Here is an 11,979-nt window from a genome sequence, read left to right on the forward strand (position 1 = left end):
GTTCTCCCCTAAGACGCCTCAGTTTCCCCACCTGCAATGTGCAGGATAGCGCCCAATGACCTCCAAAACCCCTTCCAAGCTGGAGATGTGATTCTGCTTTCGGAGCCCTGCCTCCCACAGCGAGCTCTGGGACACCCCTGGAGACGATTCCAGGTGTCTGGCCCCAGGGGCATCCCCATTCAAGCTCCTCTGTGACTATCCAGCTTGCCCAACCCACCCCTCCCAGAGCCGAAGGAGAGGCACGGCTCTCAGGTCAAGGTGGTTTATTGATGCACGTCGCAAGCACAGCACAGGCGGGTGTGCCCCCAGCCCAAGGCAGACACGGGGCCAGGGGAGGGCAGAGGACCACCCTCTCGGCAGAGGGGAGAGGGCCTGGGGCCCACGTCCTCTCCTCCATGCATCTCCCACGGCTCCCAGACCTGATCCATGCCACGGAGACAGCTGACCACACCATTCCCTGTGGCTACAGAAGAGGAGACCGGCTGTCCCACCTGCCCCCTCACTGAGATATGGCCTTGTTGGCCTGCTGCCCTCTTCTGTCTTTCATCACAGAAAGCTGGCTGTCACTGTAGGGGGTGCTTTCCTCCACCTGACATCACCTCTGTCATCCCCCCAAACAGCTGGCTGCCTTAGTTGACACCTCTCTCCATCACATCACCTGCTAGTCTCTGGGTCCACCCTCACCACTCCCAAGACCTGTACAAAAGTAGGAAATAGGTGAGTAGCCAACGAAAGACTTCACCAAGAACTCCCCAGAGAAGGGGCTCTCCGCCAACAGGCTCGCTTGGCGACGGGGAGCGGAGAGTGCCAGTGGGCCGGGGTGCGAGGTGGGGAGGGGCAGGGAAGCCACAGTCCAGGTCACACACAGGCACAGTGCGGCGGCGGCACCGCGGCAGAGAGAGCGAGCAAGCGCGCAGCCAGGCGGGGTGCCAGGGCTCTGCGGGAACGCCCTCAGTTCCGATCCCACACTGCGTCCCCTTAGCATCCACTCCCAGCTGAGGAAGGGGTCCCTCCGGGTCTCAGGGGTCTCTTTCCCCCTCCTCGACCCCAGTGGCTGCCATTGCAGACCCCAGCACTCTGAGCAAGGGAGAAAGTACACCGGGATTAATACCATCTCCAGACAGGAGGAGAAATCCCCGTAGCCGGGGAAAAAGAGGGCTCTTTTCTAGAGGGCAGGTGGAGAGGGGGAGGGACAGCTCTCCCCATGCTGGAAGAGGATGCCTTGGGGCCAGGAGCAGGGGGTGAGGTGGGGATGCGGGGTCACAGAGGTGCAGGAGACTATTTATAGAGGGAAAGGGTGCGATGCCCCCCCCAGGCCCAGCTCACGGGGAGGGGCATTCTGTGATTGGCCCTGAGCAGGGTGGGTGGGGCTAAGGAAGAACACGCCCACAGCTCTCAGCTCATCTCTGGAGGCCGATAAGCTACACGTAGGCCCTGGAAGGGAGAGGCTTCCCGGGGAGAGCTCTAGGGGGCCCGTCTCCTGAGATGGAGGCCTGGGATAGGCAAGAAACAGCAGGGCCGGGAAACCAGAGGAAAGGGGAAGCCTCCAGAAATCCACCCGCCCCCCGCCCCACCAACCTGCTGAGGCTAAGGAGTTTTCCCAACTCCACCAGGCATGGGTGGGCCATGCCAACCAAGGGGACCACCCTCTGTTGCCTCCAATGCCCTGGGGAGAGGAAGGGAAGAGGGAGCTGGATGGCGTGGAGGGAGCAGAGGGGCAGGGGAGAGAAAGCCAGCTCCCTGAACCTGTGCCACCCATCGCCACCCTGTCTGCCATCTCTCCCTAGCCCCCTGGCCCCCTAGGAGTCCCTAGCGGCCCACACTGATGTTGCAGGTTTTGCAGCTGGGGTCCTTCTTGGCGTCAGCAGTGGACAGGCTCATAAGCTGGTGCCCGCTGATCTCCCCCAGAGTGCCCAGGGACAGGTCGACGGGCTCAGTGTAAATGATCTCCAGGATGAGGTCCTGGGCGTGGCGGAAGACCAGCTCCCCATCCTCCACGCTGCAGGTCAGGAACTTGTTGCAGGCAATGTCCAAGAGAGGCAGGCGGTCACGGCAGAAGCGGTCCCCCAGGGAACCCTTGGGGGCCAGCACCAGGATGGCGTAGTGGTAGGCCGTGTACATACAGTAGAAGTCCGCAAAGTAGAGGTTGGTGCTGGGGTTGAAAAGGCGCTGGGCAGGGATCTGGAAGCGCCAGCGGCCGTAGGGGGAGTCCTGCGGGGGCTGGCCCGTGTTGAACTCCGTGTTGCAGCTGAAGAAGACACCGTGGAGCATGCCGCTGGTCGGGGAGCCATGGCTGCCACTGTTGTCCTTCAGGTAGGGCTGCAGCATGTTCCCGCAGTGGGTTCTGCCCACCCCGGGGAGAAATGCCAAAGGGAAGGGGAAACGCCATTGGTTAGCTGGACTGAGACTTGGTTGTTGTGTGTGACCGAGAAGAGAGCCAGCCCAGCTTCCAGCTCTCCCACCAACTACCGCCTCCAACAGTCACAAATAGAACAGTCCAGAATGCAGGAGCGGGGAGGGCCCTGGAGGTGGGCTGATCCAGCCCACTCCTTCACGGAGAGAGATCTGAACCTGCCACTCCCCAGCTTCAAACCCTTTGATGGAGCTAGCACAAAAAGCAGGGCCATGGAGAGCTGGTCTTTCTGGCCCCACCTCCTGCCACCCCCACCCACCATGCCCACAAGTAACATCCTCCAGCCATGCAGGAACCCCACCACAGCTCTTTCCTGCCTCTGTGCCTTTGCAGGACTCTCCCCTCTGCCTGGACAGCCCTTCCCTCCTTTCTCCACCTGACCTGGCAAACTTCTAATCATCCCTCAAGGCCCAACACAGGTGTTCCTTCTTCTCTAAAACCTTCCAGGAACAGCAAGCACTCACATTCAACAAAATTTTGACTGCCTACTGCTTGTAGGACACGGAACTTTACTCAGTGATCACCCATGCTGATTACATTCCATCTGTCTGCACTGTGCCCCTGATAGACTCTGAGGTTTGCAAGAGAGGGGACTGTGCCTTTATTCATCTTTATATCCTGGCACATGCTGGGTGCCCCGTCTCTCTCTGACTTGCTGTTAGAGGAGCCCAGACTGGGTCAGAGCCCTCATCACTCACCTCACTGTCTCTCTTCTTTATTACCAACACCAAAGAACCCCTTAGGTCCCTGCTGCCTTGGGGTCAGGTCAAAACGCCTAGCCCCAGCTGACAGCAATGATAAAGACAGTAATAATGGCTTGCCTTGGCCCAGACTTAGAAGGACATGGACTTGGAGTAGTGTCAGCAGACACGGGGAGGATGAGCAGCCCCTGGTCCAGCCTCACTCTTGCCTGGTCCTGGCTGTCCTAAGTGACTAGTGACTTGCTGGCCCTCTGGGCTACTTGTAGGCTGAGGGTGTTGGAGCAGATCACCAATTTTCAAACATTTTTGGACTGCAGAACCCCTTTCTTTTATCCCCAAAGGAAATTATACACAGGTGGGCCATAAGCAATCGAGTTGAAGCTGCCTCCCCCTCTGATTTCCTCGCCATCCCTTCGATGCCACCTTAAAGGGTGCCCTGAGATCCTTCCCTGGAGCTTCCAGGCTTCCCAGCACACAGTTTGAAGGCCATGACCCTTCATGCTCAGAATCCTCTCACTCTGTGTTCCCCTCACCACCTCCCTTGGGACACAGGGCCCAAATTGGAGGGACAGCTGGCCCACAACCTTACAACCCCATGAAAGGAACTGTCCCAAAGTGGGATCAAACCCAGGACCTCGTTCACTCAGGCCTGTTAGTGGGGGGGTGCCCGCAGACAGCCCCATCCTGAGCATCCTCTCCTTCCCTGGAGCCCGATGCCAAGGAGCCAGACGTTCCCCCTGAGCCAGCCTGGGTTATGAGGGGGTGGGAACTCCAGAGTAGGGTCTGGCAACTAACAGGGAGCTGGTGACGTCAGACAGCCCGGGTGGGGCTGGGGGGCTGGCAGAGCCGGGGCAGGAGGGAGGGAGCTGCAGGCCCTGCGGGGGGCTGTGCCCTACCTGGCATGCTGGAAGTACTCCTTGTGATGATTGCGGTAGAAGACGGAGAAGCGGAGCATGCGGCCTGCGATCTGCTCGGCTTTCTCCTGCAGCTGGGCCAGGTGCTCCTTGGCATAATCTGCAAGAGTCCAGGTGGCTGAGCTGAGGGCTGGGTTGGGGGTCACGGCCTCCCCCACAGACCACCCACAGCTCACCGTGAGCGCCGGCCCACCCCTGTCCTCAGGGTATGGGGGAGGCCGAACCGTCACAGCACCTTGGACCAGGGAGGAATGGGCCAGTTGACCTGGCTGGGAACATGGACAGCTGGGTGCTGTCTGTCCCTGTCACCTCTGTGGCCTATTGTCAGAGGCTCAGGGCTCTGTATCAGAAAATGGCAGACGGCTGCCCAGTTATACAGTCACACCGAGGGCCCCAGGGGCCGTAATCCCAGACCATCCTCGAGGGCAAAGAGGATCAACAGGCCAAAGAAGGATTGACAGGAGAATTCGAGGTCCTTTGGGGACAGCCCCTCAAATCCAGCAGGTAGGAGGCTGTCCACACTGCCACAGGGAAGCCGGCTGTGATGGTAGGGGGGACTCAGGAGGAGACTGTAGAGAACCAAGGTGCCTGTTCAGCCAGACCAGGGCCTGGGGCAATGACTTCACTTCGACATCCCAGGAGAAAAGGGGACAGCAGAAACTGGATAGTAAAATTGGACTCCCAGGGCAAGGGCCAGAGGCTGGGGCGCTGGGGCCTGGGCAGGGCTGCTGCTAGTCTAGACAATGCCTTTGCACAAAGTAGGAAAAGGTGTTCTTTTCTCCTTGCTGATGCAGCCCTGGCCAGGGTGCTGGGTTTGCAAAGGAAGGGGAAACCGGATTGCAGCCACCCCCAGCTCCCTAGTTTGAATGAACTTTCATTACATGTAAAGTTCTGAGTAAACCAAGAGGCTTTCCCTGCAAGGTGCAGGAGCACCTCCAGAGAGTGGGGCTTTGCAGCCGAGCTCAGAAAAAGCACCACTCAAAAACAGAAAGGCAGGTCAAGGAGACTTGGGGCACAGACGTGGCAGAGGATAGAGCCAGCAGCCTCAGAGGCCTGGGGCTAAGAGCGTTCCTGCCCCTTCCTTGTGACACAGGGAGATCTGGAGCAGTTCTCACCGTGGACACCAGAAGAATGGACTATTGTGGGGCAGATCCCGGGTCATCAGTGACCAAGTACACAGAAGCCTGGTGTTAGTTCATGCTCAAATTTGCAAATTCAGTTCTGCTAGGTGGATTTGTGGGATCATTTTCCCGGGCTCAGTGGAGGCTCAGGACCAACAAAATGTGATTGTCCCACCAAATGTCCATCAACCGATGATCAATAAACAAAATCTGGTCCATCCACACAATGGGATGTCATTCAGCCTTAGAAAGGAAAGAAATTCTGACCCATGCTACAGCACAAGGAACCTTATGGGGACATTATGCTAAGTGAATAAGCCCATCACAGAAGGCAAATACTGTGTGATTCCCCTCATGTGAGGTACCAAGAGTAGTCAAATGTACAGAGAAAGTGGAAGGGTGGTTACAGGGCTTGGAGTGAGGGGGCGACGGGGGGTTTAGTGGGCATAGCGTTTCAGTTTGGGACGATGAAAAGGTTCTGAATGTGGATGGCACACCAATGTGAATATACTTAAGACTCCTGGACTGTACCCTGAAAAATGGTTGATGGTAAATTTATGATACGGGGATTTTACCCCAGTTACACTTGCCCCAAGCCAGAAAAGTAACTCTATCCCTTTCTGGAAGCAGTATTGTCAATATGATTAGCAGTGCTCAAATCTGCCTTCTGCATCAGACTGCAGGCTTTTGTGGGGCTGGAGTGGGTCTCATCCATGGGCATCCCCCCAATGGCCAAAGCATGGTGCCTGTGCACAGCAGGTGTTCCTAAGTGCCTGCTGGGTTAAGTTGAAGCCCCCTCCTGCCCATCACTAGACCAGATGAGCCAAAGCAACAGAACAGCAGGGTCTCACCCCCAGTGCAGAACTCGACCGTCTCACTCCAACCAGACACCAGGTACTCCCCATCACTCTGCTTCACGGCGGTCTGCACCGCCACACTGTACTCCGTGCGGGGACTCAGGAACCAGTGGCCTCTCACTGTCATGGGCAGGGGCACAGCCTTGGCCACAAGCTTGGTGGGGACATCCTGAGAAATGGGGAGCAGACAGAGAGCCAAGAGTCAAAGTGGGGGTCGCACCCGACCTTGGCATTGCCCCACACCTCCCACTCCCCCAGTGGCCGCCTCCCTGCTGAGGAGAGCCAGAGTCTCGAGGATTCAATGGCTCAGTGCCCTGGCCACCATTTTCCCGCAGAAGGCAGCAGTGGCCATTGGGAAGGCCATGCAGACACTCCCCAACCTCCACCCTCTTCACCCCCGATGCTCGTTCTCTTGGGAACTGGGGAGAAAGGCCACTGGGGTGGAGGCCCACAAAGTTGAGGGCGGCAAGACCTTCATTTTCGAGGGAGACTTGGAGAGCTCTGCGCACTGCAGCGCCGTCTCCACGGCAACGGCAAATGCTGAGAAGCCAGGGAGGAAGGGAAAATATGCCTTATTCTTTGGGGGGGAGGGTTAAGGGGGTGGTGTTGCACATTCACGTCACCGTGGCAACTGGCCTGCCAAAAGACACCCAGATCGGGGAGCCAGCTCCAAAGAGAGAGAGGGTGAGTAACGGGCATGATGCAGTCGTCGTGGGAACGAGCTCCTTCCCACCGCACTCTGCCCAGCCTCTCTGCCAGCCTGCGAAGATGGGAGCCTTCCTCCCACCCGCCCCCATGAAGGCTCTAACCCAGGGAAAGGACCCTGCAGCCAGCGGAGGACTCGCCATCCCTTTTCTAAACCCAGCAAACAACAGGCCAGAGGGCCAGGGGCAGAGAAGACCACGCAGGCCTGAGGGGAGAGTATTGAGGACCGAGCAAAGGCACAGCCCCTGCCCCAGCCCCCGTTGCCCACCCAGTCAGCACCAAGGCTGCTTCCTGAGTCGGGGCTTTGTTGGACCCTGAGACGCCATCCTCAGGTGTGACGTCTGGGGCCCCACCCTAGGTTTTCCTCCCCGCGTGAAGGCCTAGTCATGACGCTGATCATGGTGAGTCATGGGTCCAAGGAAATATCACCCAACATCACCCACCTCACAGGCTGGCATTATTATTATCCCCTTTTTACCTGTGAAGGAGAGAGATTAAATAACCTGCCCAAGATGACACAGTAAGAAGAGCTGGATTTGGGTCAGGCCTCTGACACCCAACTGTCACCTATGGGACTTCCGTCTCCTGCCTCCTTCAAGGACAGGTGTCGAGGAGGCACTCTGGGTGCGCTGCACTCACCCGGTGCTTGAACTTGTTGGAGTTCTTGTTCTCCTTCTTGTTCAGGTCGATGAAGTAGTGGGTGACCCTCTCCAGGTCACTGTTCTCCATGGCCCAGGAGATGCGGAAGGAGTCACAGGTGATGTTGTTGACCTCGATGCTGTGGGGTGTGGACAGCAGCTCCATGCTCCCCACTGGCTTGGCTTCTGTGGGGACTGAGGGGACGGGAAGACTCAGCCCCTCCCTCCCCACCACGGAGTCTTCTAGAATGTCTTGCTCCCAATATCCCTTGCCAGGTGGAACCTTGAGGAGCCATTGATTGCACCTGCCTCATCAAATCTGATAGGAAGATTGCATGGGGAGGGCTAGAAGAGTGGGACTGAAGGTGGGATGGGGTGTCCCCTTCGGGGGGCTCTTGGCTGTCCTCAGAGGGGGTCTACAGAGCAGAAGGCACCTGACAGGTGGCGGAGGCAGTGGGAATGCTGCAGGCGCTGGGCGGGACAGATTTGCAGCAGATGGAGCCGAGGAGGGGGCCCTCAGCCAGCAGGCAAGAAGAGAGAAAGGGGTGGGGTGGAGAGAACAGTGTGAGGCGGAGGGAGGCAGGAAGCACCCACTGAGGAGACGGGTGTGAGGGTTGAGGCCAGCAGAGGCCATGGCGGCCGAGGGGCCCAGGGTGCCAGGGCTCAGGCGCCCTCCTCTCTGGGGGTGACTGAGCAAGGGCCACCATGACCCGGGGCTGGGAGTATAAGTGCCACAGAGATGACGTGGGTCCACTGGTGGCGGCAGGAGCAGCAGGGCCACGGCTCTCTTTCACCCATAACTTTTCAACCCTCGCTCCTTTTCCTTTAGCACATCCTGTTGCTTGACTCTCTTAAATGATTAGTTTTTACCTTTACATCTGTTGCAGGCTGACTGTGCTAATAATTTCACAAACATCATCTCAGGAAGGCCTCCCAGTAGGTGGGTACCATTATTATCCCATTTTACAGATGAAGTAGCTGAGGTCGGGGTGGGGGTAGTGAGATGCCAAAGGTCACACAGCCAGAAAATGATTTGAACTCAGGTCTATCTGACTCCAGAGCCCAAGCTCTTTAACATGAAGCTAAGGATGTGTCCCTTCATGTATGTGTGTATGTGTGTGTGTGTGAGAGAGATAGAGACGTGTGTGGCATGTGTGTCTGCATATGTGCATCTGGTTTCACCACTATTTATTTTTCCTCCTTCCATCCTTCCCTTTCAAGGAATTGCCTTGTCTCTCACCTCCCTCTCTCACTCCTTTGCTTCTGCCCCCGACTGCTCTTCCAGGTGTGAAAGGACCACACCACCATCACTCTCGCCTGTGCTTTAGCTAGGATGCGCTACCTCTGGCCTTGACTTTGGCCTGGCTCACGGGAGCTCTGGGGAGCAGGGTGGGGAAGGGAGAAAGGGAAGGAAAAGGGAGGAACTGTCTCTGGGCCAAGAACGTGAACGTGGTTGGATTCTCTCCCAGGGCACGGGCTTAGCACTCCATCAAGCTCATGCCTTCCGGGTCTTCTTCAAGTCCAGTCCCGGCACACCTTAGATTTCTGCCTCCTTTTCTCCTCCTTCCCTCTCCCTCTCCTCTCCTCGCCCAGGCGCTAAGGGTGAGGGTACCTTGTGCCTTCAAAAGCAGGTACTTCTATTTATAGCTTCCAGAAGATCCAACCCACACTCTCCTGTCAGTTAAGCCTGCTCAGGAACCTGGCACCTCTAAATTAACCCATGGGCGCCTGGGCGGCAGGCACAGGGTGACGGATGTGGGCGATGGCCCTCACCTGCCCCAGGATGTCACCTGAGTCCTTGTTTTGTCTTAACTTTCCATCCTAAAGTGTGTGCCTGCCTGTTGTGAAGTTCAGCAAAAGCCAGTGGCTTTGTGCACGGGGAAATCCCGTGGTGAATAAGCATGGGGGTGCTACCAAGTCCATCCCAATTAAAACAGAATGGGGTCGGGTGTCTGGAAACAACTGTATGATAATAAACCAGTTGGTAATTCAAGAGGGCAAGTGTGGGGCAGCGGGGAGTTGCCCGCCCCTCGGGCTCCCAGTGAGGAGCTCCCCCGGGAGACACACATGTGCCCCCCACATGCACACACACACGTGCACCCACGCACACCAACACAGGCACACACCCACCCCAGAGGACCTGAGCGGCTGCCTCCCACCCATATGGGATGCAGTCTACGCCTACCGGGTGGGTGGACACCTATTCCTGTCCCCATACTCCTCCCAGAGGCGGGGGGCAGCCGTGTTTGGTGGTGGGTGTCTCTGGGACCTGGCTCCTCCTTTCCTCTTTATGGTTCTAGGAGAGCTCAGATTACCCCCTCAGGCTGGATTAGGGGTGGCAGTGAGTGACACTGGGAGAAGAACAAAGCCGGGTGGACCAAGGGTGGGCGTGCACCCAGTTCCCAAGCCCAGATGATGCGGAAGGGCAGGGTTTGAGGGACAGGCTGAGACAGCATCTAAGAAACACCCACAGTCCCATGTAATCCACCCTGAAACAAGCATTTACACACCCACCCATAGGCACACCCACATGCGCTGGGTGTGGCCACCCACACCTGCCACACACAGCTGCACACACCCCCTCAGACATCCTCGTCCCACACCTACGCACTCAGGTACCTTCTGCCACCTTCCGCATTCTAAGAATGTCCACAGTTGTCCCTCCACAAGCTGTCACCTCCACACAGACTCTCACACTCACGTATGCATGCACGCCTTCCCACAAGCCATATTTGGGGAAGAAAGGAGGCCACAGGCACCAACACGCACACATGCCACCTCCACAGCAGCACGCAATCCCTCCGTCTGCTTGCGCACACATGTGCGTTCCCACATGTGCAACCTCTGCCCATATTCTGGTATTTCTCTCTTAAGCTTCCTCAGGCTCAAAGACACAGACTTTGACAATGTGCGTGTCTCCACCAGGCTCTGCCAGCCCTGAGCCCTCACATGCCAACAGGTTTGCGCACCTACGCGGGGCTGCCCACGGACAGTGGCTTCTGCCCACACTCTCCACCTACGTCCCCCTTCTGCTCTGGAGTTGCGCCTCCCCACAGAGAAACCCTGTGGTCGCATGCACCCCCCCCCGCACTCCCACACGCATGACAAGTGGTATGTCCAGCCCATAAATATACTGCCTCACACCCCCCCCCCCGCCCACATATACCCCAGGCTGCTCAGATGAGTGATCCCCTCATCATGGACCTCACGTGTACAAGAAGCATATGTTCCTAGACATGCCACACAGCAGTCAAGACCCACACATGAGCCTGAGTGCAGGCGGACACAACCATGTACACAAGCAGCTCTCCTGGCGAGCAGGCACTCCCGCTGAACACGCCGATGCCCCCGGCCCATGCCCATTCAGGACAGCCACCGTGTGCCAGAGGGAACGCATCCCCCCAACCCTGCTGTCCCCGTTGGCATCTCTGACTGCAGCAGAACAGTCACGGGGTGACTGTGGTGCCCCTGGGACCTGATCCAGCTGTGAACTCCTTTGCCAAGGGCCTCAGGGAAAGGGGACAAGGTCGTCTGCCCCAGTAATACAGGTGGGCACCTTGGGCAGAGGCAGGACCCTGGTGTCCCCAGCTCTCAGCCCCTGGTCACCCGAGTCCCTCTTAGGATTGACAGCAGGATGCTCTGGGGAGGAAGGACACTTACCTGGCTGCACTGGGCTCTGCAGAGGAAGACCTGGAAGGGAGGAAAGGGAGAGACCTCTGTGTGGACGGGCTCCCCAGGCAGAGGGGCAGCAGCTGGACGCCCGGGTCACAGGCAGCAGCGCTCGCTCGCTCCCCTGGCTCCTCTCACGGCTGCCGAGGAGGCTTCTTCCATGCCCCGCAGGCAGCTCCCGCCTGGCTCTGCAGCGCAACGCTGCTGCCCCCTGAGAGGCGATGTTCCCAGCCGAGCGCCAGGAGAGAAGCAGGAGCGAAATCAAAGCGGTGTGGAGGAGAGAGAGGCAGAGAAGACGAGAGAGAACGAGAGAGCCAGACCGAATCTGGCTCCACCAATGGGATCAGTGGCTGCCCAGCGTCAGGTGACAATAAGCAAGCTTGGGCCCGGCTCGCCTGGGCTGGTGGGAGGGGTAAAGGGCAGAAGGGCCAGGGAGCTACACCGGCTTCCTCGGAGACCACAGCAACAGCCACCTTTCCCCCATTCTTCCAGGACAAGCTGCCCTCAGAAGTCCCTTGGACACACCCCTGCTTGGAAATCTCTTACTTGAAGGCAGCCCCCAAACTTTAGGATGCTGGGAGAGGGGTGGGGCTTAGCCTAAGGGCTCGGGAGCTCCAAAGCAAGGATTCTGATTGGGGGATGGGAAAGGGGCCTGGGAGGGGGAAGGGTTAGATGTGGTATGGAAGCTGCCAGGGGTGGGGAGGGGGGTTCTGTCTTCAGTCTGGATTCTCTCCTCAAGGCCTTTAGCTGATCCGTGGCTCCATTTTCTTACCAACTCTATCAAGAGATATCAGACCGTCAGCCCCAGGGACCCCTGATCGTCTAGGGAGAATGTGTGGCTGCTTAAGTTCCCCAGGGAAAGAAACAAGACGGAGCGATTGTAGGGCAGTGAAGGGTGTACAAGGCAAGAAAGTAGGGGTGGCAGAAACACACAGAGCTTGGCATGTTCTCATCCCAGCCA

General features: G+C 57.9%; 1 protein-coding gene across 2 annotated transcripts; it reads right to left on the reverse strand.

Moving 5' to 3' along the window:
• Positions 1-246: 246 nt before the first annotated feature.
• PHYHIP (phytanoyl-CoA 2-hydroxylase interacting protein) lies at positions 247-11,499 on the reverse strand. Of its 2 annotated transcripts, none has more exons than XM_010996109.3 (5): positions 11,010-11,499; positions 7,351-7,544; positions 6,001-6,175; positions 4,011-4,128; positions 247-2,344 (listed from the first exon to the last, which is right to left on the reverse strand). In XM_010996109.3, the coding sequence occupies exons 2-5, from the start codon at positions 7,513-7,515 to the stop codon at positions 1,810-1,812; spliced, it is 993 nt and encodes a 330-aa protein (XP_010994411.1). In that variant the 5' UTR covers positions 7,516-7,544; positions 11,010-11,499; the 3' UTR covers positions 247-1,809. The 2 variants fall into 2 exon arrangements, with proteins under 2 accessions (XP_010994411.1, XP_010994402.1); XM_010996100.3 differs by lacking the exon at positions 11,010-11,499 and adding an exon at positions 9,969-10,085.
• Positions 11,500-11,979: the final 480 nt, after the last annotated feature.

Source organism: Camelus dromedarius, chromosome 36 (genome assembly GCF_036321535.1).
Source record: "Camelus dromedarius isolate mCamDro1 chromosome 36, mCamDro1.pat, whole genome shotgun sequence".
Taxonomy (NCBI): domain Eukaryota; kingdom Metazoa; phylum Chordata; class Mammalia; order Artiodactyla; family Camelidae; genus Camelus; species Camelus dromedarius.

Coding starts and splice junctions, on each gene's coding strand:
- PHYHIP (XM_010996100.3), bottom strand. Junction 6,176..7,350: donor CCAACAAGTTCAAGCACCGG/GTGAGTGCAGCG, acceptor CCCATTTCTCAG/GATGTCCCCACCAAGCTTGT. Junction 4,129..6,000: donor GGTCGAGTTCTGCACTGGGG/GTGAGACCCTGC, acceptor GGACTCTTGCAG/ATTATGCCAAGGAGCACCTG.